Consider the following 27,295-nt stretch of genomic DNA (forward strand, 5'->3'; position numbering starts at 1 on the left):
ATAGTGTATTTTCTTTTCAAAAATTATTAAAGAAATAGTATAAAAAAATGCAAAAAAATAAAAATAAAAAATTGACAGACAAACACCCCCAGCTCATTTCTTAATTTTTATCTCTCTTTCATTTCTTGATTTATGAGATTTAAATTCTCGAACTCAAAATAATAATAATAATAATAATAATAATAATAATAATCTTTAAACACCCCAATACTCATTTACATTTTATTCTGTCTCCACACACATGTATGATGTTACTTGAAAGGGGAGAAGATATTTGGCGACTCAAGGACAACAACAACAAAAAAACCAAAAAAAAAGGGCACAGGGTTGTCCTTGTGTCAATATATATATATATATATATACTTTACACAAAAATATTATATCCAAATTATTATATAAACAAAACAAAAAAATAAAAATAAATAAATAAAAAAGAAAACCGAAGGCATCACTAATTTTATATCATGGTCATGGAAAGGAATATGGATAATATGAACTTCAACATCAACACAACTATTTTGCAACCGACCCTTTCTTCCTTTATCCAAACCTACAAGAATATACTTACTACACTTTATTATTCTTTACAGCTAATTTCAGAATATATGTTATTCATTTGTTCATTTGCTAATTTATTTTTCTATAACTCTACTATATATATATATATATATTATTTATAAAAATATACTATTCTCTTTCACAAGCATAACTTCATATGTTACAAACTAAATATTAAACACGGAAATTCGACTAATGTTTTTCTCATCGAACAAAAGTTTCAAAATTTAAAGCTTGTATTATAAATGAACCAAACTCATATCATAAAATAAACCTCCTACCAACATAATTTAAAAAAGCTGTACAAACCTAAGCTCATTGCTTTTTTCGCCATCCAAGATTATGAGTGCCGATGCAGCCCATTGACATGATGTTATAAATCCATGTACCCCTGTCGATGGATCAAAATAGGCAAGCATGAATAGATGTTAAATAGAAAATCTGAAAACTCCAGTATAAGAACCAAAGCTCATTTTTTTCGAAGTTTGTTGCAGGATAATTTACTTTGTGTTTCTTCCGATACCACATTGGCATAAATATTAAGCAGCAAGTTCGTCCCAAAGACTTGTTTAAGAGAGGATAATGTGACCGTAAATAATTTAATTGATCATCATATGATCGAAGCTGCTTCCAACTTGAATAGCGACCCGAGTCCCAAGCACGTTGTAAATCAATTCCTGTAGCCACAATGCTGCCAAGGGATCTTCCTGAAACAAACACAGAATCGAGCACAACTAAGTAAGAATGTATCTGCAATCACTTAGGCATGTTTTGTTAGCATTGGTAATGCGGATTAGCACTTACAACAAGAAAGCCCTTGAGAGCTCCATCTCTAAATATATCCGGAAGACAACTTCTAAGGGCTTCGCAGGCTCTGCATATACGAGGCTTCCAGTTCATAATGTGTGGAGATATATTGTGAATGAAGAAAAGATACAGAGTTTACAGATGCAGATGAACCTAGGTTTATCCGACAATCGACGATAGCATCTGATTATGTGTTTCAGGAGACGGGGAGAAGGCTGCTCTGCAAGAGCAGCAACCATGTTCGCCAACACTCTACTGACAGCAAAGAACCGCTCGGCAGTCGTGCAGATGTATTCTAAGCCCACTTCATCAAGTAGTATCTTCTGCACAATAAATGTTGCCACCTGCCAGATAAAAAAATGCTCTATATTGCATTCACATTGACTGACATAAAAAGATATTGAAGGGCGTTTTTCTTTTCTGCCTGGATTGAGTTTGGAAGTTTGTGTTTTTTATTTAAATAATGTGTGATATGATGTTTTGATAGAAAAGAAAAAAATGTACTATCTTTTTTAAGAAACATGGACTTCAAATAGTAAAAAACAGATATAAACTGAAAAGAAACACACCATTTGATATTGCTTAAGGTAGTATAACATATCTCTACTTGCAATCAACCATACGGGACGAGGCTAAGACATTCTTTCGTATTAAACTTACTGATGCATTAATGCTTACTAACAGAAAGCAACCAACGAAATCCAAGAGCAAACACTTGGGAATATAACAAAAAATGCTTGGAAAAAACTCAACTGTCTTTGACAATTCGCTTCCCATCTCCATAGTGCGCAAGCACAAGGGAATGATCTCAGTAGATAGAAGAAAAGCGATAACATCAGTGTCATCAACCTGGAACCAAGGGAGAAAAAATATGAATTACCCTTCTTAACAATCTTGTGGTTATGCATAAAACTGGAATGCGAATTGAGGATTGAAGAATACCTTGACCAAAGCACCAATGACACCTAAGCTTGTAAGCCTCAAATACTCAAATGGTCTTGATTTACTGGTTGTATTAAGAAAAGGATACAAGTAAAGCGGAATATGAGCTGCAGAAGGAAATTATAGGGGAACAAAGTCATATTTAGGTTTCAGAATCAATCCAAAGGACAAAAGTCGAAATGCTTATTATAATAATTAAGTAAAATAAATAGCATAATGATCTACAAGAGAACAGGTGAAAAAAAGAAAGAAAGAAATTTTTTTCACTGCAGGTAAGAGTGTGGATGGGGTATCAGAATTGAATCTGCAAATAATATGAACTTGAAAACTTTGACCAAAACTTGGGTTGGAGCTTTAAATTTTCAAGCAATATTTTGTATTCAAAACTGCCAACTGAATTCAGAATTCAGTAAGTTTTCTGCATTTATAATTCAAATTACAGAAAATGATAAATACACAATCAAGAACATAACAAACTAGATATTACTCTGATTTAGACAATTTCGACAACAAAATTCCATGTTTGTTTCCAATATTTCAAGTTCAAATATCAAATCAATTCAAAATGTACCAGAAAATTGCAAGTTTTTATTTGCACACCCTGAAGGCAGGAACTCCAATATGAATTCAGGGTCCAACAGGCACCTAAAGTTAGGTATAAAAAGGATCAATTGAGAAATTACCATTTAAAAATAGCATTCGTGTTTCTGGATGTGAAGCCACACACTGCAGCATTTGAAAGCCATTTTAGTTTACCAAAGTAGGGAAATGTGATACAGAAATTATCATACTGATGCTGTTCAGTACTATGATCACTATGCTATGCACCAATTCTAATCAATACTGTGTGTGTGGTGTGTGTGCAGAATTAGCCATATAATGTGAGGAGAATAAAAAGCATAATGGTATCTAATACCAAGGCAAGACTCATTTGCTAAAATGTCCAAGAAATCATACTCCCTCACTCATTCAAATTTATACGGCTATTCTTTTTTACGTTGTCATAAAAAAATATTCATGTTTTCTTTTTTAGTAAAAAAATAATACTTTGGTACTATAAAAAGAAAAAATTAACTATTTTTATCCACATCTATTAAAAGTCATGTTCAATCATATAGGCATAATTTTCAACAGCAGGAGGAGTATTGTTTATTGTCATAATATTAACTTCTGTGAAAACAAAAACAAGAATTTCGTATCTGACTCTTCATCCCCTGTCTACATAATAATGACTGAAATAATGTGCTTTGACCCCTTTCAAACTTGCAAGCATAAAAAATGTCAAAACAAAACCATGGATAACAAGAGCCTTGCATAATTCTGAAATATATTAATCGGGAAAAGAATTCAGAGGGAGTAACAGAAAAAGAATACCTGAAGTAAAGCAAGAGCATTGCAAACTCTATTTGATTGTGCAGGACTAAGGTTTTGAGGAGATAAATAGGGGTAAATCGAGACAATTTCCTAGAGGAGATCAGAAGAAAACAAATGCTTCATCAATCATCCCCAGAAACTAAACCCAGTGTAATGAAATTCAAGGCAATGTAAAAATCTTAAAGGGAAAATGCATCTGAAGATCTGATATACACTATTTAAACAACTTTCATAGGAATTTTTAGCAAGATTTTCAAACCAACCTGGAGAAGAGCAGCAATAGTACCGAAGGAATGCCACAGAATTGGAGCTAAATCTTGAAATATATCTCTCTTCTAGTAGAAAGGCAACAGGGACAGTGGGTTATTAATCACAAACAAGTTTAGACAATTCACAACTCAATCGACAAACGTAACTCTGCTTGCAAGCTAAAAACACAACCGAAATTCTCAATCTTCAGGAGGTATTAAAATCCCACACTTTCAAGAATCAGATCATCTGTCTTACACAGGAATAAAATCAAAATAAAACCTGGACTAAACTCGAAAAATTTACGCATTCCTCCGAAACATGAACGATTACAGAACCTAATCAACATCACAGCACTAAACGCAAAAACAAATTAGAAATCGCGCGATGTGAGATACGAATAGAGAGCAAGCGAAACCTGCCTTGGAGAGTTCGTGAAGCACGTTTTCCCTGAGATCGGCATTGCAGATATCTCGAAGGTGCTGCTCCACGGCTTGCATCCTCCGGTCCTTGTTGGCGGCGGCATGAGAGGCACTTCCGGCGTCGAATTGTGGAAGGAATTTTAGGTTAATGAGGTGCGGAATATTCAACGAATGGTGCTGCTGCTTATCCATCGATTGAATTTCTTTAAATGGTTACGGTTTCGGATTTGCACATATATATATATAGGGGTTTGAGGGGACACGTGGCGCTCTTTGACTGGGTCTTATTTATACTTTTATACCAACCACCGTCATGTCATGCACTCATCTAATTATGTAGTACATTAATTAATAGGGGTAAGAGTCTTAGCTAGTAATAAAAAATTATATAATACATATAAATAAATATATATAATATTTATTTTATTAAAAAAATAGAGATAAATTTTTTTTAATGTATGATAATAATTTGGTTATTATTTATTAAAATAAAAATAATAAAATTATAGAAAAATAAAATTATTTACTCAAAAATAATTAATATTTATTAAATACTTTGAAGTTTATATTTTTAATAAAATATAATATATATGATTTAATAGAGAATGTAATTTTTAAATAATAACAAAAATATAAATAGATAATTTATATAAACTAATTGAAAATAAATTATGATATAATTAGTAATAACATTTTACGGATAATGAATATATGTTGCAACTAATTTGCAACAAAAATTAAAAGGACTACGAATTTTGTGGTTATAATTTATTTTTTTTTCTTGGACTTACAAAAAAAATTGGTAAAAAATTTAGGGTATGTTTGTTAATTTGTTTGCGAATTTGATTTTTCTATAGTAAATATTTAAATTTGAATAATTATATGATATAATATTAAGGCGTTAGTTTAAATATAAAAATAAAAAATAACTATTAAATTTGATATTTTTAAAAACAAAATAACAGTAAATATTTAATAAAAAATCCCAAAAAGCTAAAATTAATGGACTAAAGAATGTGGGAATTAAAATGCAATAAATAAAAATAATAATAAAAGGAAAAAAAAAAAGAAAAAAAAAAGTGAAATAACTCTGAAATTTGACTGGTGTTGTAGGCATCTCTTTTGTTATTATTTTGGGAAAAAATTAAAACGGTCCAATATAACTGAAAATAATCCATTTTGGTCCTATAATAAAAAATTCATCAATTAATTATCATTATAAATAATTTTAATCAATATTAATTTCAATATTAAAAAATCAATAACAAATGCTGACATGGCAATTGACTGGGTTGCTGACATAAAAATCATGGTTGTGTGCTATATCAACGCCGTCCTATATCATTTATTTCTTCCTCCATATTCTTCTCTACAGACTAATACGGTTGTTTTATATTTCTTCCTTCTTCGTATTCTTCTTTGCAGACTCCTCTGCCTACCTATCACTATCACTATCACTATCACGTCACAAGCTCTTTATCCCCAATCCTAATCCTAACCCTAAATTCTCATTCATCTCCCATCCTCATCTCCCCCTCCAACACAAATCCCCCAATTATTCCCTTCCCTGTACCACCATTTGCCCCTCACAATCATCAGTTCCGCTGCCGCCGGAGTACAACTTTTACAATTAGGACTAGAGCTATGGCAAAGTCAAGTCAGATAATCAACAGCCACACCATCAGACAATGGAGTATCTGATTGAATGGAAAGACGATCACTCCCCGAAGCCAACTATATCGCCAAAGATGTCTTCGTCGAGTATGAGGCCTCCCGGTGGACCACCGTAAAAAAAGACCGACATCTCCTTCAGCCATATCATCTAATTCGTTGACGACCCGGCCCGTCCGCATCAGTTTTTTCTCCAATCCGGCGCCTTCAGTTTACATCCTTAACCCACAACTCCAGTTTATATTCCTGAGCCGCTGGCTCCGATATAGTTTCTGACTTTAGCTTGAGTGTTGCTTCAACTCCAATTGCTGGGTACGTATGGATATGAAAAAAGAAGAAATGAAAGAACGACCTTCAGGAAAATTATGGCCGTACACAGCCGTGTTGATATAGAACACGGTCGTGTTTATTTTGTCAACGACACACTCAGCTGTCATGTCGGCGTTTTTTATTGATATTTTAATGATGGATCAATTTTGATTATAATTATTTATAATGAGACTTAAATTAATAAAAAAATTATATTGAAATTTTTATTATTTTTAATTATATTGGACGTGTTTTGATTTTTTTCCAATTTCTTCCTCCGTCTCAGATACTGTCAGTCACACATACCAAGTGACTTTCTTTTTTTTTTTTTTTAAATGATCACACATTTTAATCTATTTTAAATTTTTTAATTTTAATTAAATTAATTAGTTATCTTAATATTAATTTATAATTATTTATATTATAAGATAATTATTTTTACTAATACATTCTTACTTATCTACTAATTACATCCTTCCTAAAATACTGTGTTTACAGTATATTAATAATATATGCGGTATTTAGGACGGAGGGAGCTTTTGTCCTCATTCCTATTATTTTAATCAATTTCACTGATTGATTCAAAAATATTTATTTTTTATTATATTAAAAATAATCACTATACAAAAATATCCATATTTTACAAAAATATCCTTAAAAAAACTAAAGTCATATTACACATTTTTATTAATAAATCAAATATTATTATTCTTTTATTAAAAAAAAAAACAAATATAAACTTTCCAATAGAATATGTTTGACTTTGTCATGGCTAATTTTGGGCTTTGATTCCTTCTTATTAGGTCCAGTATGTCCAACATTTTTTTCTTAAATTTGATTTTTTGATGGATAACAAACATCAAAACATTCGAAATTATAGAGTACTATATACAGATGTACATATATATATATATATATCATAATAGTGTAATTAGTAACAATAAAATAAAATGATCAAAGTTGCAACATTGAATTAAAGCAAGTAAAATTCTTACATGTGAGTGACTGGTCGCCTATTCTGCAAATACAATCACTAATCAGCCACTGCCATTATACTCTCAGAATCCTACTTAATTTGTACACCTGCAACACACAGCTTCACTATATTAGATCTCACACAAAATATACCTACATATATATATATATATATACATATACATAACTATATATTAATGATTACATCCTCGAATGACAGACAACACATATATAGCTACACATTTATGTTCATATAATATACATATATATCTATATAGCAAATCTACTACTATGAACAAACAACACTTGTTTTAAATAACAAACATATATTATTACCATTTAGTAAACATAGATCTATAGTCTATTTTCTATTAGAAAAAATTATAATCCAAACATCTGAAAACACAAAGAAGACCCGTATGATCTACCAAAAGAACATATAGGTTTGAATATGACATAATTCTATCTTATGGTAGAGGCCTTGATTATTGATCATGCATCGTAAGGAAAAAGGTTGCAGGACACTAACCTGCGCTGTTCTACTCGGGAGGGGAAGCTCCAAGCAATATCTGGCACCATCCATTCTGCGAATTCAAGAATAGCATGAGAAATAATACAGAAAAAGTTAGACAGCTGAAGGTACTTAAAGAAAGAAATCTCTTCATGTGAAAATGTCCTAAGTTAAACAACTCAACCTTCTGCTAATGGTTTGTTGGGTGTACTGATCCTGGTGGATTAATGCTTCACCACCGTAGATCTCTTCGTCCGTATTCAGAATGATCTGCACGAGTAATTTATGAATCAGCTGTAAAAAAACTATCCAATAGAACTTGAGTTCCAGATAGGACACTCACTTTATACTCCCCAGCTTCTTCAACACCTATGCTATATTTTTCGTGCGAATTTGTGGGATGAAAGTTGAAGACAAAGAGGAAAGGGCCTCGCGCATATGATATCACCTGGTCCACAAGGCAGTGCATCAGTGTATTGGACACTATACAAAAAAAAAATAAAAAAAATTAATAATAAATTGTATTTACATGAAGCAGGGTTGCAAATGAGTAGAGCTAAATCGAAGTTTAGCTCAATGAGGTGAACTTGATTTATTTATTAGTAACTTCAAAGTTGAGCTTTATTTCAAATTTGCATCTACTTGAGCTCAAAAAGATACTATTAAAAGGATAATATATATTATATAATCGAGATCTGCAAGTAATTAAGCCTAATATATCTTGGCTCAAGATCAACTTGAGCAGCTCGACCTGTGTTGCCCTACAAGAAAGGAAACCTTTTTACCATTGTATTGTCATTGACATGGTGAATATTGGGCAGGCCTTTTCGACCTCTTTCGAGTATTCTGCTATCTACGTCCAATTTCATCATGGCCTGAAAGAGTAATATTGTCTTGAATATAACTAAAAGAATGAATGGATACATATGTAGGGTGGAATGATGTCAAACAAACAGTAACATCTTCGTTTTCAACTTACCTTGTCAAACGCAAACAATTTTTTGTGAAGTTGATCCTCCAATAGATCCCAGCAGCGATTGGCCAGCGAATACGAAAAATTGTTGCTTGGCATGGGGAACTCCACCCGCTGGAGGGAGAAAAAGCAATTGATAAACTAGGGCTTGGATTTTATATGTTCCTAGTAAATGAATATAATTTCACCTTCGGATGCCCAAACTCATTGCCCATGAAATTGAGGTATGCTTGACCTCCAATTGTAAATGTAATTAACCGGATCATCTGTAGATTAAAAAAGAAAAAGAAAAATAAAAAAAAGAGTCAAATTTAAAGTTTGGCATTGTCACGTACAACAGCTCATTGAACAATGATTTAAAAAACTCAGAACAAAGGAGAAAGAACAAAGAGAGACATATACTTCATGGCTTATAAAATTCTTTTACTACGATTACTAAGTTTTTTCTCAAAGTATTAGCAGATATTAGGAGTGATAAAACATCCGGTTAGAACTAATACTATGTTATGTTTAAATGATGTTAATATTTTGTTAGATGAAATAGTATCCTATAGCAATTAATACCTTATAAATATATAAGTGGAGGGCTGATATCAGTTAATATATTTACATGATAGCAATTCATACCTTATAAACATATAATAAAACATCATTAATTAATTACTTTTTTATTGAACTGATGTCCACGCTTAAGGGTAACTTTTGGGGGGTAAAAAGTAGGGTAGGGACTTGGTCAGGCCAAATCTGCCCTGACTGTTATTTGTCGGTGGCTTATCATGCTTCGAAAAGTCATGACAGTGAGATTAAGATATAACAGCAGTATTCAAAACAATTAACTTGAACTTGCATGGTAAATAATATGAGAAAATAATAGAGGATGGAACTATTTACCTTATGCAATGAGCAACCTCTCAGCAACATCTTTCCTGTGCTTTCTGAGCCGAAGAGTATTTCTGCAAATGACCGGCCACCAGAAATGGACTGGTGAAAAAGAAAATGACATTAATGTACTCTTTCCAACAGGTAGTTTGTGTAAGTTTTTAACTATGACAAGAATGCTTCATCAAAGGGCAGGTGGCATAGACAGGATGCACAAAAAAAGATAAGCGTATATTGATCGTAAGAGAGATGATGACAGTTCACCTGGTTGTGATTTTCAGCGTAGAGAAGCATCTTGTCAGTACTGTGTTTGTTTCCAATCAATGTGCTTACAATCTAAAAGTAAGCAAGAATTTTTAATATAACCAGCTGAACCAGCATCCTCTATATTCAACTGTGTATATGAAAACTGAACCAAAAGAACTTATACTGCAGAAAACAACCTTACTCATGCTCCATTCATGATCTGGGACATTCTCAAGGAAGGAAAACCACAACTCTGAGGCAGAGAGATTAACGAAAAAATCAAAGCCTAAGCCGCCTTGAGAAGTTGGTTCACAAAGTCCAGGATAAAGTGTGGCCTAAGCAGTAAATGCAACAAAACATTAGATAGGTTAGGCAAGACTATTTGGCTGCCATAAAACAAAATAAATTCTCATGCATGCAGAGACAAAGAGAGAGAGAGAGAGAGAAGAGCAATGTATGTTGGTCACTATGCAAGCACAATTCTCTGATATTTCTATCTTGAGCCTCTTTTAAATCACAGTATAAAAGATGAACAGTAAACAGTCTGCTTGATCCTAGTTCAACAGCTACACTACAATGCGAAAATAATATTTCCAGGTTTTAAGGAGTTTTGGCCAAGTAAAACCTAAATTCGGAAAAAGTGCAGTCAAATTTAGAAGAAAAACCAATTCCTAGAGCACTCTGCAATCTGCATCATTGGCTGCCATTCAATACTTTAAATATTCTTATAGCATATCAAACTTTAAAATGACTTAAAAGCATCAAATAAGTTATGTAGCCTGCCTAAACAAGAGAGTTGAAACAATAATCAGCATTGCATTGTGTGAAAAAGAAAACGTGTTGAGGTGAAATGAAAAACCACAGTTTGATAAGTAACGTGGGTAATGAATTCTTTACATCTTCAGCAATTGTCACTATATAGGGATAGAGAATGTGCAAGATCTCATTTGCTAGTATGAGATACAGCAAAGCATCCTTGTCAACATACTGATTGCAGTACCTGAAACAGAAAAAACATTACCCTCTAAGAAAAACCGTAGTGCACACAAAGTTCGCTATTTTTTTTTAGTTGATAGTGCTTTCGATGACAATCAAATATAATCCTAAAAATCAGTTATGAATCATTTTATAACCACAAAACCAGCTTACAGTGTGAATTCAACCTGGTCATCCTCAGCTCTCTAGCATGTCATATAAATTAAACTAAGGCAATTTGTAATCAGAGATATTAAGCAAAAAGAAGCCTTACTCCTCTACATCACCAGTTAAAGTAGCAAATCCATTATGTGTATACATCATTGATGACAATGAATGAAAATAGAAGCCATCAACTTGGTACTCCACCATCCACCTGAAATTGTCATTGTGTCAAAATACAAAATTAAAGTTAAATGAATGATAACTGATCGTTGAAAGCATAATGGGCAGTTAACATTTAAGTTTACTGAGAGTAGAGTACTGGTGCTGCCCGGTTACCAGTTCAAATTTGAAAGGAGGAAGTGCAAAACATCATGATCCCCATATTTGAACATTCGGGTGCCCCAAAATTTGTGATGGCCTCTTTTACCTGGAAAAGCAAGGAAAATTTAATAAACCAATTAGAAGACAATTTAGAAAATACTTTTGGACATAAATGGTAAAATCTAATCCCATCCTTCCCTTTACTCTACCATTTTGGATACATGAAACAATTATTGAAACCTAAAACACATAGGGTGTGTTTGTTTGTGAGTTTGGATTTTTGAATAGTAAAAAGTTGAATTTAAATAATTGTTTGATGTGATATAAATAGATGTTGATGTGATGTTTTGAATGTCAAATAAATTTGTACATAATATAAAATAAAAAAATAATAATAATCATTTGATTTGATGTTTATGAAGGAAAAAAAGAATCTGAATTAAAACCCGCTGAAGAAAACAACCATACATTTTAATTTAATTTTTTTCTGTTGCCTTAGGTAGTAAGCTATAATTCATCTCTATTCTAGAGGGTAAATTTATATTGCAAGCCAGTGATAAAGTATGTATTGTTTTTTACTTGCAAAAAAAAAAGACAAGGATCATGATTAGGATAATCTTTCAGGGGAATCCATCAAATAGCATTCAGATTAAAACAAGCTTCAATCTCATTCAACAAAAATGCCTCAGTTTAACAAAACTATCAAAAACTTCTCCCCCCACTTTCAGAATGTAACTGGTCATTATTGGAATTTGGTTTTGTTTACAACAAATGTTGGGCAAAATAAATGATATTGGTGCCAGAATCACTCAAGGAGGGAGTAATTGTAGGAAACAATTTACCAGAATGGAAGTAGCAATCATTTGCTCCATCAAAAAATGACAACCCAACCATCTCATCAGGTGCAGCATAAGAATGGACAATATCTAGAAGGACAAGCAGGCCATGTCCTGCACAGGATACTAAGAATTTTAGTTTACAGTATATATGGCACTCAGTCCTGAGATCTGTATCTATTAGAATTAAAAGCTAACAAACATTGTTTCTTCTAATAGTTTACAAACAAAATTTTGTGCAATCCCTAAGCACATTATAGACCATAAAAAACAGTGGAATGTAATCCCATATTCAACACCAATTATAGAATGATAAGCTTTGTTTTGGAACTTATTATTATTATTATTATAAGTGAGCATTGATGTTAATAGAATGGAGAATCAATCATTACTCATAAGTAAGCATCCTAAAATATCTAATAAAGACCATAGCGAGAGTCATCAACATACACAGAAGCATGAAGTGCAAACTCGGTAATTCCGCCAAATGAACAAAGCCACAAAAAAGGTCATTTGACTCACTTATGCATTTCTAGTTCATTGAAAATACTATTCTCCGATCTTTAGTATGTTCAATGTACATATCACACCCTTTCCCATCTATGTAAGACCTTTTCCACCTCTCCCACCCCCCGCCTCCAAACCGCAAATTAACTACATCCTTATGTTAGCACCAATATCTTAATTACTCAGTTACTCAAAGCAGTGAGAAACAAAGAATGACATCCTTAATGAACTATAAAATTTTAAAGTACTACATAACTTCCAAGTTATTGAGTATTAACCCAATAATCTGGCACTAAGGAAATTTAAAATAACCATAGAACTAATGAAACTTAAAATAACCATGTGCTTCATCCACCAAGCGCTTGAAGTCATCAGGTGTGCCATAACGACTGGTTACAGCATAAAAATTTGTCACCTGAAAAATATGGTTTAGTCATATAATTAACAGAATTGTAAGGACGGGGAAAGATAATAATATGAATATGGTAACAGAACTGAAGAACATGATTTCAATAAGATGAGGATCACTTGAAACTTCAGAAGGTGATTGTTCATTAAATCTTAAAACATTAAGGTAAAAAAAAAAAAAAAAAAAAAAAACACAGCCCACTTCAAGATATGAAGGTTTACTAAGGTGCAAGTAAGACATCGCTTCAGCAAGATCAACCAACCCAGCAAAAATAGAGTCAAAAGATGAAAGTTGAGGTAACTGATTCTGCGTTTTGGCGCTTAACCAATTATCAACAAAAGCCTATGAAGAAGCAACACAGATTTATCTCAATCCGTGGCTTACTGCATCAACTGATAATTTCCAGGAAAAAGAGAAGAAAACCAATTAATAATTTTTGTATTTTAACTTGTAAGTACTGAGTTAGCAGTATAAAATGAAAAGTAAGAACAATTTTCTATTGCAACAATGCTATATAATTCCAATTTACAGGCTTGCTGCCATGATGCTAATGAATTTCTGCAGCATTGAAATTTTTGTGCATATTAAACCGGCAATAGATAATAAGTGTGAGCTGTGAAATCGCCACTTATCCCTAACAAAATGAACTACTATACTAATTCATTCTGTGCCAGAATATTTTTTAGATATATATATTCTGCAACAATCATCAAGCACATAGGGATCGCTTAATGAATTCAATAAGGTTCCATAACAGACTAACAGTGAGTGCCATATAATTTGACATACTTTATAGCCAACGCTGGAATAATCCTTGTGCTCTAGTATTCCAATCAATTGGACTGCATTGTATCCAGCTTCCTTCACATGAGGTAGGACCTAGATTGACATGATAAAGAAGTAAAACCTCAATATTTGACCACAGGAATCAATGTGATGACTGCAAATTGATATGAAGTACAAGCAAGTACCTTCTCAGTGAACTCCTTGAATGTAGCGATCCCAGGATCCTGCCCACTTATCCCAACATGACATTCATATATGCGCAAGGATTTTGGTTTTGGTGGACGAGTATATTTCCATCTATATGCATGTTCAGGAGGTGGTTCCCAGTGAACAGCAAAAGATTGATTGCCATCTGCTACTGCAATTGAGGACGAGAGTTCAATTAAGTTAATTAATTGGGACAAAATTGTAGCAAGTTATACTAAATAATATTATAAAGTTTACAAGCATCAAAGCTTGTGCATGGGTCATATAGTTTCTATGATTGTTGAAATTACCTAAGTTACTAAGTATCAGATAAACATTTCTAACTCGAAGCAGAATTATAGTGATGCAACAATTAAGTATCAATGCACACTAGGTGACCTGGAATCACATAAGTAGCCCAAGCAGGAACTCGTTCCACAGATCCTGCTGAAGTGTTAAAGTACACCCTGTATTTGCTTCCATGAGGAATCCCAGGTCTATACTTTTTCAACCATGCTTTTCTCCCTTTTTGAGTCTCCAGCCAATAGGGAATAGGAGGTTTCTTATTTTTGAATTTCTCTTGCCAAGCAGGATCAGTGACGACCGTAAATTCACCATCACTTCCATCATCAATAACATCACATGGTGGTAAGTTACTTGGTGGATCATCTTTATGCTTCTCTTTCCAGGCCTTGTATCTCGTTTCTGGATCTGCTATTTCTTCCATTTCCTCCTCTGTTTGTGGTCCATTTGGACCAAATATTTGCTCATACAACTTAGTTGCAAGCTCATATCGTGATTTTGAGAGGCGGTCTTCACCGGGTTCCCAATATTCTTCATTTGCTTTCTTAAAAACTTCCTCAACTGTAACACCACTGTCACCTTTATCATAGCCATCAACATAGTTATACCGTTGAAAGTACACTTCATCTGGCTCTTCCCCATCCCTTAACTTATCTTCGAGGATTATAAACCAGTACCCGTAATCATCATGGCCGAGATGGCCCTCCCTTGCAGAGTTTTCTGTAGGCGACCAACCATTAAAATCTCCCACCAAAGAACAATACCGAGCACCTGTCACCAGAGGCTTCAATGTATATGAACTTCAAAAGTCAAAGACACAGATAAAACTCTTCGTTCAATCATTTACTAAGCAACACACATATAAAATTCCCGCACAAATTACCCTAAGTATCATTTTCTTACTGCACTTAATAGTCCAAAAAACCAAAAATTAGCAAAACCTGGTGCCCAATCCATAAAATCTACACGGTGTTGCGCATTCCTGTGCATGCCTAATATTTCAAACCTGGAAAGAAAATGAAAAAAATTAAAGAAAGAAAAACAATCAAAACTCAAATTGAACAACGTGAATCAAATTCAAACTCGGCCAATCCACAAGAAATCAATTCACAACCACATCCATTCTTACATTTTATTATCAGGATCCGAAATTCACTAAATGAAGCACAATTCGCAACTTATACATGCTATCAACAATTCAATACATACAATTGATAACTGAAGAACATTCAAAATCCGTTAAGCAGAAACTAACCCCGAAGCCAGCTCCTGGAGATTGTAGAATCGATTGGAAATTTCATCCTTCAAGTCCTTCAAAGCTTTGTACCTGTAAAAATCCATCCAAAACTCAACACGATTCTCCGAAAATTGACCATTCTCGTTCTAAACCAAAGATAAACAACACGGGCTCAAAACTAGCCAGAAACTGACAACACGCAGATTTATCGATTACCTCTCGCGAAGGAACTGCGCAAACGCTTTATTGGAAATACCGTGCTTGTCGAGGAACCCGACGGGGTCAATTCCATCAAGCTTCTGGGGCTTCTTACGTGGCCTCTGGGATTGCTTCTGTTGAGGCGATTGCTGGCTGTCAGAGCACTTGCAACTAAACTTTCTGCTACGGATGGGCGGGAAGAAAACTCGAACTCCGGCGGAATTGAGAGGAGGAAGCGAATTGAGGGGGTTAAAGGAAATGCAAGGCGTGTATGTGGGAGCTAGAGAAGCCATGGAAGTGGAGATTGAAAACAACGAAGGGTTTAACTAAACCCCTCCCTTCAGCTTACTCCATCCTTATTTTTCTCATTTTTATCTTTTCTCTTTTTTTTATTATTATTATTATTATTATAACGTGGAAAACCGCTATTCCAAGGTGCTTCGCAGGTGAGCTGTCCGACAAGACAAATTATATTACGTACGTACATAATTACGTGGCAATGACATGGGTGTGTTCGTTTGATGGATTTGGATAAAATTTCACTGTTTATTCAAAATTTTCTTCCCAAAAATATCAAATCACACCCCTATTTTTTATTTTTTATATTATACTAAAAATCAATTTTACATTCAAAACATTGTATCATCACCTATTTATATCACATCATACAACTATTCAAATTCAAAATTTTTACTATTCAAATCTCAACTCAAAATCCAAACCCCCAAACAAACACACCCGAAGGCGTCAAGATTTGTTCCTATCTTCATTTTAGAAAGGAATTTTTAATATTAATTTTATTAAAAAAATAATAATATTATGAATTTTTTGAATTTGGACGGAGAGAATATTTAATACTTCTTCTACCTTATGTCACAGTTAGATAGATATAAAAAAATTTAGAAGAGTTATAATTAATAAATATTTAAAAAATTATTAGTAAACATAATTATATGATATAATAAAAATTATTATAAATTAAAATTAAAATAATTAATTAGTATAATTATAAATTTGGTATTCTTGATCCAAAGGGACCCTTTCGGAGTTTTATAATAAATTAAAAAATAATAATATTTTATTAGTTACTGAAATTATGTAAGAAGTGTTAAGCAAACCGGTAAGCAATTCTTCATGGAGGAGCATGCTGAAGGCGGCACGACAAGGAAGAGCATATCTAATCTAGACTGGACATGACATTCGAGGGTGGAGTGCTCTTTGAGAAGGAGTATGTTCGACAGTGCCGGTGCGCCAAGGTGAGCAAGCTTCGTTCGTGAGAGCGGAACCAAGTCGAGGACTATTCCGGGGCGAAGAATGGAGAAGTCACAACATGGGTGTCCCGGATGGTGTTGGAGACGAGCGGCAGAGTAGGCGAGTTGTAGGTCGGTTATGGCAAACCTCGCGGTTGATGAGCATAATATGAAAGAAACAACGTCGATGCACTCAAATGGCGTTGCGCTAGGGCATTTGCAACTTTGAGTGGGGGGAGAGTGTCACATTTATGTGTAATAGTATGTTTGTAATTTAGATAAATAAAAAAAGTATTTTGATATTGGTGTATGATTACTTTTACTAAAATATAAAATTAATAATTTTGAATGTGACAGACGAAAATTGTAAAAATAGTACTTTGATTTGAGTTGTGATGGATCGAATATTTTAAAATTATGTAATATTTTTAGAAAAAATATTAAGTAACATAAGATATAAGATATGAGATAGACGGAAAAAAAAAAAAAAAAAATGAGTAACTAAGAAAACAGCCTTCAAATTTGAAATTTTATGGAATAAGAAAAACAAAATATAACATCGTGTTATTATTTAATTCCACTGAGAACAGTTTATCTCAGCTATTAAACGAATGGAAATTTAAATAAATTTGTGTGAATTTTAGGGATATAAATATGAAGCCTAATTGATCGGAACGTAGTTTCTTCAAGGAATTCCGCCGCCAGCGCCAGCGCCACCGCCAAAACCGCCACCAGAGCCGCCAAATAGTCCGCCACCACCGCCTCCACCAAAGCCTCCGCCGCCGCCGACACTCCCAGAGCCACCGCCGAAACCAGCTCCAGCTCCTTGTCCAAATCCAGAATCACCAGCAAGTCCTCCTCCTCCTCCTCCACCACCACCACCGCCTCCACCTCCACCACCAATTCCGCTACCAACACCTTCGCCAAATCCAGATCCAGCACCTCCGCCACCTAGTCCGCCTCCACCACCGCCACCACCGCCAAATCCGCCGCGAGGAAAGAACGAGTACGTCTTCTCCTCCTCGGCGGATCCTGAAATCTCACTCGCGGCGGCGCAGGAACCAACAGATACAGAAACAAAAAGAAGAAGTAGAAGCAACGCCTTGGAATCCATTCCTAATTACTTGAATATCTTCCTCAAATGAATCAATCAACAACTAACACCGATCAATCGATCGATTCGAGCAGTTACGGAATCAGAATTGAGGTCGGAATTTATAGTGGATTCAGATGAGAAGGAATTAATTAAAGATGTAGGTAGCTAGGCAGGAGCGTTGGGGATGGTAATCATCTTAAATGAGTTCTACACATCTATCTATCTATTTATCTTACCTCACCTTCTCCTCCAATCCATTGACCATTATCCAGGGAGGCAGGCGTCGCCATAGCTGGATCGATAGAAGAATCAATCAAATCGGTGCTAATGAATTAATGCAAGCACGCAGAGATCCATGGATCATCTTCAAGTTGACGGTACGCTTTAATTTGTGCTTTTGGTCTTTCCATTCCATCCATACACGAGAAGAGTTGCAGTTTTCTGTGCTTTCTCATAATTCATTTTGCTTTCCTTCACTACTTTGATGCATGCAGTAATTGACAGTTATGCAGACACAATAACCAGTGGCGGGAATTAATTTGGCAGGGGCCATTTAATTTTTTAAAAGCGAATAATATGATTAAAATTATAAAAGTTTACAAACAATCAAGGATGTTTTGCCCGTTGAGTTTTAATTTGATAGCTGGGTTATATATGATTTAAAGTATTTAATTAATAATTATATTGTTATGGAAATTTATATATATTTAAAAAAGATTAAAATTTTTATTTTAATAAAATATGTTATATCACATTAATATTATTTTATAAAGAATAAAATTTTATGTAATACAAATAAATAAAAATATATAAATATTTATTGTAATTAACAAGTTAATTTTACAAAAACATATAAAAAATAATATATATAAATATTTATTTATTGAAAAATGGTGGAAATAAAAAATTCTATATAAATTACATTTGATTAATATTTGAAAAAAACTTATAAACAATTCATTCAGTTTTTTTAGTCATTCTCTATTTCGTTTTCCTCTACTCAAATTTATTATTTTATTTAATTATTAATAAAATATATAAATTTTATTCATAAAAATATAATTAAATAATATTATTTTTAAATCAATAGGCGTTCTATGCTTGGAATCCATATTCATGTATTAGTTTTATAAGATTCAATTACACTACTTGTTTTAAATATGTGTGTTTATCTTCACCTCCAATCCAAAAATTCTACTATTTGAATTTGCATTTTTTGAAAAAAAAAATAAAATACAATTTTCTTTTTTTTACATAATATCTCCATAATACATTATTTTAATACTAAATTCAAACAAAAAAAAATTCAAAAAAAAAAAACCTATATACTATTATATCAATACTTATTTTATTTAAAATATTAATCAACAACTAGAAACATTTTCAATTTAAAAATATCAAATATCAAAACCAAAAACAAAAATAAAAACCACACAAAATACACACACTCAGAATCCATCTTATCTTTTTTCCAACTTAAAACACAAAATTTTATTCCAACCCCTCCTGAATCTGATTCACAAAAAAATTAAGTTACGATAGAAACAAAAATGTCATTATTTCACATTGATGAATGATATATAGATAGAGAGAGATGATAATGGATGCATCAAACCTTCTAAAATCTTCACCTGAGAGATTTGAAGCACATATGTATATCATACAAGTGTCCAGTCATTTTCGACCAAACTCGGAGCCGTAACCGCAGCCGAAGATGGAGAAGCTGCCGCCGCCGCCTTTGGAGGCTTCTTTGAAAACATGTTGCCGCTGTTGCTATTGTTGTTGTTAGTCTTCGAGTCTTTGGACGAGGATTTGTTTTTACCTCCAAAGATCAAGGTGAGTTTCTTGAAACGATTTTTTAGTTCACCTGTTGGCGTGGTTTCTTCTGGACGGACTGTTATGTTTATTACCTCGTCCGGGTTTAGAATCATCGCTTCGACTGTTTCATAGACCTGTAACAGATATATAACACATTAATATTTTGAAGCAAAAATATGACATGTAGACAGCAAAAATACTTTTCGTTTTGTAAATTCAATATATCTATTTTACCATTTCAAGCTGTGCACGATCAACATGTTTGCTTACTAATTTGATAAATATGGTCCCTAGTAGTAATCTAAACTAAAATATCCCGTTGAAAACAATATCAAATTCAACACCTATTTTCATTCAAAAAATTTTGAAATCCAAATACCCTTCGACACTCAGAAGACTCCAAAACACAACCTCTCTCTCGATATATATGTATATACACACATAAATATGCATCATAAGAAACTAATCAATATTTTACACCTAAGAGGTATATGCATCACATGAGACCAAAGTGATTGTATTTGCAAATTCAAAATATTTTAGGCTTCCATATTCAACTAGAAAACCATAAATCATAGTTTTGATCCATTCCTAAGATTAGTCCACTAGATGAAACTTTGTAGTTTTTGCACATACCTGGCATATGTCATCGAGTTTTTCAATCCAAGTATTTCCTTGGCATGTGGTGACGATAAAATTTTTGCACTCGTTGAACAGATTACCCAAGCTTGGATTTGAGGTTAGGATGGAATCAGCAATTACAAGTCCTGAACCCAACTGAGATTTTACGAAAAGTGATGTCACTGGCGGATATATATATATATATATGTGTGTGTGTGCGTGTGTGTGTGAATGCATCATATAGGCTAGAATGCTTTTAATTTCACCAAGAATCTACTAACGTATAAAACAAGAAAATTAGCGTGCCTAGATAGCTAGATGCAACCCCAAACATTGGTAAAATAGCATGTTTAGCTCCACAAGAAAAGATTTATTTCAGTTTTTGTTCGACAATGAGACCAGGATTACAATATCTAAGACCAAGATATGTCAATTATAGTCCCATAAGTGCTTTAAACATCAAAGTTAACAAAAACGGTTGCTCTATAATGTGAAGTTGCATACATATTAAGCAGTGTAAATATTCCAATCACCTCTTATTGATCAAACATATTGTGCAATGAAAAAATTTCTAATTAGTCCTAAAACACTTCTATCAAAATTATAAGACAGATCATCTTCAAATTAAATTGACATGTATATTTCTTGTAAGACTAAATATACTACTTCGCACACATACACTTCTATTAGCTAAAGTGCTAAACCCATCAAATCATAGATCCAAAATTGTTTCGGGTCTCAATTCTAACCACTTGTTGTCAGGTCTAGCAGATACTTCTTCTATATCGGAGGTATGCAGAGAATAAATGCAGCCAAAATGTAAATAGAAGTAAAAAAAAAGCAGCACTTACAAGAGCAATGAAGAGTTGTTTGAAAAGATCACTGGGAGGCATTTCCTCCATGAAATCCAGAATTCCTTCCCTATAAATTGTTATTGAATCATGGTTCTTTAATCCACAAATAGTTTTGATTCATGAAACAGTAACCTAAATACGCTTACACAGACAGGTCTTCATCATAAAGAGGTGCCTGTTTGACAGCCGGAACTGGCTTCGATGTATCCCAAAGCTCGCGCCATAAATTGCCTAGCAATTAGTTGTCAATCAAAACAATACATGGATTGAAAATAATAATAATAATAATAATAGAACTTCTCTATGGCCTTTTGGAGAAATTAGCAAGCTTTTTAACTACGATAAAATATCTATATTAATATGATAGATAAAACATGATGCATACAGTCATCTTTTACCTTCTTTTTGCATTCGCTGACTGAGCTGCCCTTTGACGGATGGGTCACCACCACTGGAGGTGTTGACGGAATCAGTACTGTCATTTTCCACCCAATCAGGAGGGGAATGCCATCTTACAAAATCTTCCAGTATGGAACCTGGATTTGCTGCCTGAGAAACAACCAAGCAAACTTCATACTATAACTTATGTCCACTAGCTTTAATTTCTCATACTGTACACGCCTAAAAAGATGGAGTGTATATCATCTTGAAACCTCACCTTGAAAGCCTGCATGTCTGCAAGCAGTTGGGAGCATCCCGCTCCGACACTGCGCAAATAAAAACAAGCAATTCATGTCAGAAAATGAAGAGAAACAAAGAAGAAATTGATCTTAGCTTGTTCCATGTTTTAAAGACAAGCAGGGCGCATTTGTAAGGTTCGTTGTTGTAATGACTTGTATATTTGAATGGAGCAACAGAATGGCATCACCCATTTAAGACTGTCTAAACAAATACCCTAGAACAGTTTTATTTATTTATATATTTATTTCGAGGAAATATAATTTGTTATGCATGCAGTCCCAAAAAAACGACACATACTTGAGATTACAAAGTGCCTAAAAGTTTGAGTGTTGCTTTTTATAGCTAAAATCTTATATTGAAAACAAACAAAAGCTACTGCGATAGCTGACCTTCCTGTTCTTAGCACAAATTCCTCCGTTTCCTTGATAAGATCTTCAGTTAGCAAAGGTGGTTCCTATGTATATGATCATTGATAAGAGACTTTAATGTTCTCAATAAAACGACTTCTACTTTAAGATCTACGTTTAACTGACCTGCATCACAGGTGCATATATAGGTTCACCAGTTTCAAGCATTGCCAGGTTCTTGCATTCTCTGTCAGCTCCCAGTCGAAGAACAAGCTCTCCAGACTTGGTTCTGGCATAGAAACACGGATCTCGGGGAAGTGCACCATCTGAAGCAGTACAACCCTCAGCATTTGAACTATCTCGAGCTGTAACAGACTCCAGTGCTTCAACCGCAGCAGAATGGCGTTTTTTTCTTGAAATGCAGCAGTTGATGACCTGTAGTTGCTGATATAACAGGCAAGAATTCAGATCCGGGATATTATCTGGCGGAACCCCTGTAATATACTGTCCTTCGTACCAAAGTCTTCTCAGCTGCAAGGTAAGCAAGATACTTCACAAGCTGATAATTATAGAAACCGGCAGTAAGAATCCACAGTGACATATCAAAAAGATGAGGACTAATGAGTACGTCAAGGATAACAAACAAACAATTATACATTTTCAAATATTATCTTGCGGAATTAAGAAAGAAAATATCATTTTGCATCTAACATTTCAGGACAAACCTCATACATGTGTTTGCATAGCTAAACAACAGATCAGACATAAAACTAACTTTGATCATCCAGACAATCTCATGCATAACCCTTATATCTATTCTTTTATATTACAGACCACTATAAGAACACTGAAGATACATGTTACTTTTATCAATAGAAAAACGATACACGTTAGTTTGTGCAGAGGATTATCAAAAGCATGGAATTATGATAGTTAAGTAGGAAAGACTTCACCCTCAAACATCACTAGTGAAAGCTAATTAGATCCTAAGGGGAGTTCAACTAGCAACTAGATCATGCAAGCGTTCGTTTGTGAAGAGGATTTACACTTTCCCTGAAACTAGTGGGAAGACCAAGGAATCTATAACTCAAACAAACAAAAACTTGAAACTAATTAAATAGGCCAAGCATTCCTAAAGATATATTGGTGCATACTCACTTCTGAAACAACCCTCAACCAAAACGATGCCATTTTCTGCACAGTTTTGAAACAACCAACAGCTTCGGACAGCTTTACAACAAAACTTTCAACCGGTACACCATGAATCTCCCTAAGTAAAGATGTCGCTTTTAACTGCATTTCTTCCAAACCAGAGACATTCCTCCCTTTAAAACATCCTTCTGCGAGTACCTTGCCGACAGCACACCAGAAGTGAATAATCAACACAGAACAATCCAAATTCATTCAACCCACAATCTAACACATGTAAACAAGGCATCTCACTTATAACAGATAGAAGGATAGAAAAAGGGCGGTTTCCCTTCCAGCTTATCAAATTATCTACCTGCGTTAAATAATGCACTGATTACAGAGAGGACTTTCTCATCTGTACCAAACTCACTGCCCAATTTATCTTCCTTCTCTCGTAGCACTAGTGACTTCACAGCTGAAATGCTTTTGCTAGCTCTCTCTCTCATTGGTGAAGAAGCCCTGGATGATGCAAGGACGTCTTTCATGGAGTTGTAGCTTTGTCCCACCCTGAAAATGGGTTAATTTGGGACACAATCATAAGTGAAACTACCAGCTAAACACCATTGATTTAGTAAGAGACACTTAAAATATATCATATAAATTAACCAAGTCAAACATATCAAACATTTCGGTTATAACTAGAAAGCATACAGAAACAGTAATTTGGTTAAATACCAAGTGTAATAAAGATTAGTTGTCAAAAGAAGATGTGTATTCGAATTCAACATGCAGATAGTTGGAAGACTACATTTGCCATTATGTACAAGAATTCTTACTCAATTGCTACAGCCAAATGTTTCACAATCAGCGATGATGGGATAATATCTGTCTCCGCGGACTTGGAACCTTCCATTAATGCTCCTTCCACGGAATCCTGTATAAATACGTTCTAATAATGTTAATTAAAATACAGTAGAGATAAGCCGTTAGCGCACGTAACACGTAACACACAGGGAATCAATAGAATTTTCCAAAGTATAAAATTACAACTGCACCAATCAAAGTACAGCACTTTTTGGCACATGGCATGAATGGACTCCTCTGAAGTGTGCAAAAAGTATTGTTTTTGAGTGAATGTAACTATAAAGCATTGGATAATATGCTGATCACTGTTCTATCAAAACTTTAAGAGCCTATGAAACCACCAAAAGGGTAATCAAACACAAAATCGATTCAGAATATTCGAAAAAGACCACAGATGTTTTCATTAAAGCAATCTTTTATAACAAATTTGTGAGATTGTCAGTCTAACGCCGAAATAAAATTGTGACTCCATTGCAGCATGCATTAATGGACGACTTAGATTCTTTCATCGACACGTAAATGAATATAACATAGTGCGAAAGTAAAACGTACTTTTGAAAGAGAGAACTCTCTCTCACCCATAAGGTACAAGTTGTCATCAAAAATTGCATATGCCATCGATGAATTTTCTGGCCTGTTGTTATCCTCAGCTCCTCTTTTGCCTATTCTTATGTTTCTAAATCTCTCATGCCAATCTTGCTTGATCTTTATTGGCCTCGGCTTCACTTTCTCATTCTTTACTTCACTGGAATTCTGCACTCCAAGTAGAAATGAATTTCATCCAAACTATGCATCAACTAGTTCTGTGCTTATCTGTTAAGGCATTCCTAAATCATGATCCCAAAACTATGACATATTCAAATACGCAATCAAATTGTAACCAACTACTTGTCGAAAAAGACATCCACGATTTCTACATTTCTACTTCTGCGTAGGCAATCTTCACAATTCAAATGGTAATTAAATGAAATAACAATAAAATAAAATATGTAATTTACCGTGATTTTTTTGTCTGCGTCCCATTCAATACATAACATCTACAAAAGCAATCCAAAATACAGGTAAAGACGCCCTAAATTTCAATAAAGAAAGGAAGCTGCACCGATTTGTAATGGCAATTACTACGCAAAAGTAAATTCCAAAACCAATTGCATCGCCTCCTCTACCCCTTCCCTCAAATGCACAAGCCTAGACGCCGTAAAAACAGACTTCTTCCTTCTTTTCTTTTCTTTTTTCCCTAATCTCAACAACTCAGGCGAAGGATTTTCCTAAAATCAAACGCGGAAGCACAGAAAACCAAATCAAATAGGTAAGTTGCAGAATTACCTTCGATTCAACCACGGCCGTTTGGGGCTCCGGAGTTGATGCGCCGGGTGATTCCCTATCCAAATCTTGAGATTCGAACAGAAATGAAACGGAAAGGAAAAAGAAGCAGCAGAAGAGGAGAAATATTAGGAGAAATAACCAAGAATAGGAAAGAAACCGGAAATAGACTAGGGAAAAAATCCAATGAGTCCAACAAGTGTCGTGGAAAGCAGACCTCGATGAGTGATAGGATCGGAATTTTTTATGTCTGTGAAGACTTTCTCCGCTTTAGCCGCGGCGGAATTGATGGCGGTCCTTGCTCGGGATACGAAGGAAGCGTCCATTGGTGGAGAGGAAGACGAAGGGCAGAGAGAGGGGATTAATAGGAGGAGGAGATTGCGGGACCATGGAAGGAAGGAGGGAAGGTAAGAATAGAATAGAATAGAAGGAAATGGAGCAGGGAAGGAGAAGGTGTTGACTCGACTCACTCAATCTCAATGTACTGTACCATCACGCGGTACACTGCTACAAGTCCCAAAGACCTCTACATTGTGTTTTTTGTGATTTTGTTACATGTTTTTAATGTTCAATTTTTTATTTTTATTTTTTTTAAATATTAAATCAAATAATTAATTTTTTATATTATATTATAAATTTATTTTATATTTAAAATATTACCTTAATCTCTATTTATATTATATCAAATAAATAATTTAATTTAATTTTTTTGCCATTCAAAAATCAAATTTAAAAACTAAAACCACAAATAAACACACAAATAAACACACCACCGGACTTTGTTTTTTCATTTTTTTAATATAGTTTTTTAAAAAATATTAATACACTACGCATATTTATTATTTTTATATTTTCACTTACAATTCTATATATTTCAAATAAAAGAATTCTTTTCTAACAATTGCACAAAACAACCATAAATCTTTTAAATTTTAAGTTTTGTAACTTTTATTTTGAAAAAATATACTCATTTCATTTCAAGTTAAGTGCTTCTTCCGTCTCATAAAAAAAATATCATTTTTTTCGTCTCAAAATAAGGTATCATTTACATAATTGTACTATTTACCTAACATAATTAATATCTTTACAATTTTTAATATATTACACAAATGTCATTACTTTTATATCACATAGTCTAATAATAAAGACATTTTTTTTGTCATTTTCATTATAAACCAATATAATACTAATATTAAAAAATCTACGTGCAATAAATAAAGTTTTATGGGATTGAGGTAGTACACATTTTATTATTTTCCTTTTTCTATCAATTATTAATATAATTATACACTAATATCAAAATACTTTAAAATTTTACTTAAATTACAACTATATAAGTATTAAAATGATAAAAATATCAAAATCTTTTATACACCTCCACTAACTACTAAAATACTATAACTTATTAATCTAATTAAATAAGATAATCCTTTTAGATTGAAGCGAATGAAATAATTTTTTTTCCCACAAA

The 27,295-nt window shown here is 33.6% G+C and overlaps 4 protein-coding genes across 14 annotated transcripts; all 4 read right to left on the bottom strand.

Annotated features, from left to right (window-relative positions):
- Positions 1 to 710: 710 nt before the first annotated feature.
- On the bottom strand, positions 711 to 4,576 carry LOC127253426 (uncharacterized). Of its 8 annotated transcripts, none has more exons than XM_051278017.1 (10): positions 4,353 to 4,575; positions 3,945 to 4,013; positions 3,682 to 3,771; positions 2,991 to 3,033; positions 2,308 to 2,414; positions 2,119 to 2,214; positions 1,519 to 1,709; positions 1,363 to 1,432; positions 1,063 to 1,265; positions 711 to 949 (listed from the first exon to the last, which is right to left on the bottom strand). In XM_051278017.1, the coding sequence occupies exons 1-9, from the start codon at positions 4,542 to 4,544 to the stop codon at positions 1,158 to 1,160; spliced, it is 966 nt and encodes a 321-aa protein (XP_051133974.1). In that variant the 5' UTR covers positions 4,545 to 4,575; the 3' UTR covers positions 711 to 949; positions 1,063 to 1,157. The 8 variants fall into 8 exon arrangements, with proteins under 8 accessions (XP_051133974.1, XP_051133973.1, XP_051133977.1 ...); XM_051278016.1 differs by having other exon boundaries at positions 3,945 to 4,016; positions 4,353 to 4,574; XM_051278020.1 differs by having other exon boundaries at positions 3,945 to 4,016; positions 4,349 to 4,567.
- Positions 4,577 to 7,221: 2,645 nt separating this feature from the next.
- On the bottom strand, positions 7,222 to 16,200 carry LOC127253428 (1,4-alpha-glucan-branching enzyme 3, chloroplastic/amyloplastic). 2 transcript variants are annotated; one of them, XM_051278027.1, is made up of 21 exons: positions 15,858 to 16,200; positions 15,660 to 15,731; positions 15,346 to 15,410; positions 14,501 to 15,175; positions 14,101 to 14,267; positions 13,919 to 14,008; positions 13,060 to 13,135; positions 12,220 to 12,327; positions 11,393 to 11,483; positions 11,166 to 11,267; positions 10,814 to 10,916; positions 10,114 to 10,251; positions 9,935 to 10,006; positions 9,683 to 9,772; positions 8,980 to 9,057; positions 8,798 to 8,905; positions 8,604 to 8,693; positions 8,162 to 8,266; positions 8,003 to 8,088; positions 7,837 to 7,891; positions 7,222 to 7,415 (listed from the first exon to the last, which is right to left on the bottom strand). In XM_051278027.1, the coding sequence occupies exons 1-21, from the start codon at positions 16,130 to 16,132 to the stop codon at positions 7,383 to 7,385; spliced, it is 2,679 nt and encodes an 892-aa protein (XP_051133984.1). In that variant the 5' UTR covers positions 16,133 to 16,200; the 3' UTR covers positions 7,222 to 7,382. The 2 variants fall into 2 exon arrangements, with proteins under 2 accessions (XP_051133984.1, XP_051133983.1); XM_051278026.1 differs by having other exon boundaries at positions 14,101 to 14,273.
- A 1,574-nt stretch (positions 16,201 to 17,774) lies between these two features.
- On the bottom strand, positions 17,775 to 18,203 carry LOC127253215 (glycine-rich protein 5-like). The gene has a single exon (XM_051277663.1). It carries the CDS (start codon positions 18,201 to 18,203, stop codon positions 17,775 to 17,777), a length of 429 nt encoding a protein of 142 aa, XP_051133620.1.
- Positions 18,204 to 19,645: 1,442 nt separating this feature from the next.
- LOC127253366 (uncharacterized) lies at positions 19,646 to 26,299 on the bottom strand. Of its 3 annotated transcripts, XM_051277928.1 has the most exons (14): positions 26,042 to 26,294; positions 25,828 to 25,892; positions 25,054 to 25,254; positions 24,474 to 24,571; positions 24,011 to 24,204; positions 23,665 to 23,846; positions 22,693 to 23,037; positions 22,549 to 22,613; positions 22,137 to 22,185; positions 21,877 to 22,027; positions 21,625 to 21,709; positions 21,476 to 21,545; positions 20,640 to 20,780; positions 19,646 to 20,137 (listed from the first exon to the last, which is right to left on the bottom strand). In XM_051277928.1, exons 1-14 carry the CDS (start codon positions 26,148 to 26,150, stop codon positions 19,844 to 19,846), a joined length of 2,049 nt encoding a protein of 682 aa, XP_051133885.1. In that variant the 5' UTR covers positions 26,151 to 26,294; the 3' UTR covers positions 19,646 to 19,843. The 3 variants fall into 3 exon arrangements, 2 of the variants coding, with proteins under 2 accessions (XP_051133885.1, XP_051133886.1); XR_007839248.1 differs by lacking the exon at positions 21,476 to 21,545 and having other exon boundaries at positions 20,035 to 20,137; positions 20,640 to 20,770; positions 26,042 to 26,299; XM_051277929.1 differs by lacking the exons at positions 25,828 to 25,892; positions 26,042 to 26,294 and having other exon boundaries at positions 25,080 to 25,222.
- Between the last annotated feature and the right edge of the window lie 996 nt (positions 26,300 to 27,295).

This window comes from Andrographis paniculata, unplaced genomic scaffold (assembly GCF_009805555.1).
Source record: "Andrographis paniculata isolate CXL003 unplaced genomic scaffold, ASM980555v1 Contig50END, whole genome shotgun sequence".
Lineage (NCBI taxonomy): Eukaryota > Viridiplantae > Streptophyta > Magnoliopsida > Lamiales > Acanthaceae > Andrographis > Andrographis paniculata.

Bases quoted from the DNA above. Each gene is read 5' to 3' on its own strand.
- LOC127253426 (XM_051278016.1), bottom strand. From the start codon at position 4,544: ATGGATAAGCAGCAGCACCATTCGTTGAATATTCCGCACCTCATTAAC. The intron at 2,415-2,990 runs GTAATTTCTCAA...TTCCTTCTGCAG, and splicing joins ACGAATGCTATTTTTAAATG to CTCATATTCCGCTTTACTTG. The intron at 1,710-2,118 runs GTTGAGTTTTTT...TTTATCTGGCAG, and splicing joins GAAGCGAATTGTCAAAGACA to GTGGCAACATTTATTGTGCA.
- LOC127253428 (XM_051278026.1), bottom strand. From the start codon at position 16,132: ATGGCTTCTCTAGCTCCCACATACACGCCTTGCATTTCCTTTAACCCC. The intron at 11,268-11,392 runs GTAACCGGGCAG...TGACAATTTCAG, and splicing joins CTCCTTTCAAATTTGAACTG to GTGGATGGTGGAGTACCAAG. The intron at 10,252-10,813 runs GTAAAGAATTCA...TTTACTGCTTAG, and splicing joins TAGTGACAATTGCTGAAGAT to GCCACACTTTATCCTGGACT.
- LOC127253215 (XM_051277663.1), bottom strand. From the start codon at position 18,203: ATGGATTCCAAGGCGTTGCTTCTACTTCTTCTTTTTGTTTCTGTATCT.
- LOC127253366 (XM_051277928.1), bottom strand. From the start codon at position 26,150: ATGGACGCTTCCTTCGTATCCCGAGCAAGGACCGCCATCAATTCCGCC. The intron at 24,205-24,473 runs GTAAGAATTCTT...ACCCATTTTCAG, and splicing joins CATTTGGCTGTAGCAATTGA to GGTGGGACAAAGCTACAACT. The intron at 22,614-22,692 runs GTCAGTTAAACG...TCATATACATAG, and splicing joins TATATGCACCTGTGATGCAG to GAACCACCTTTGCTAACTGA.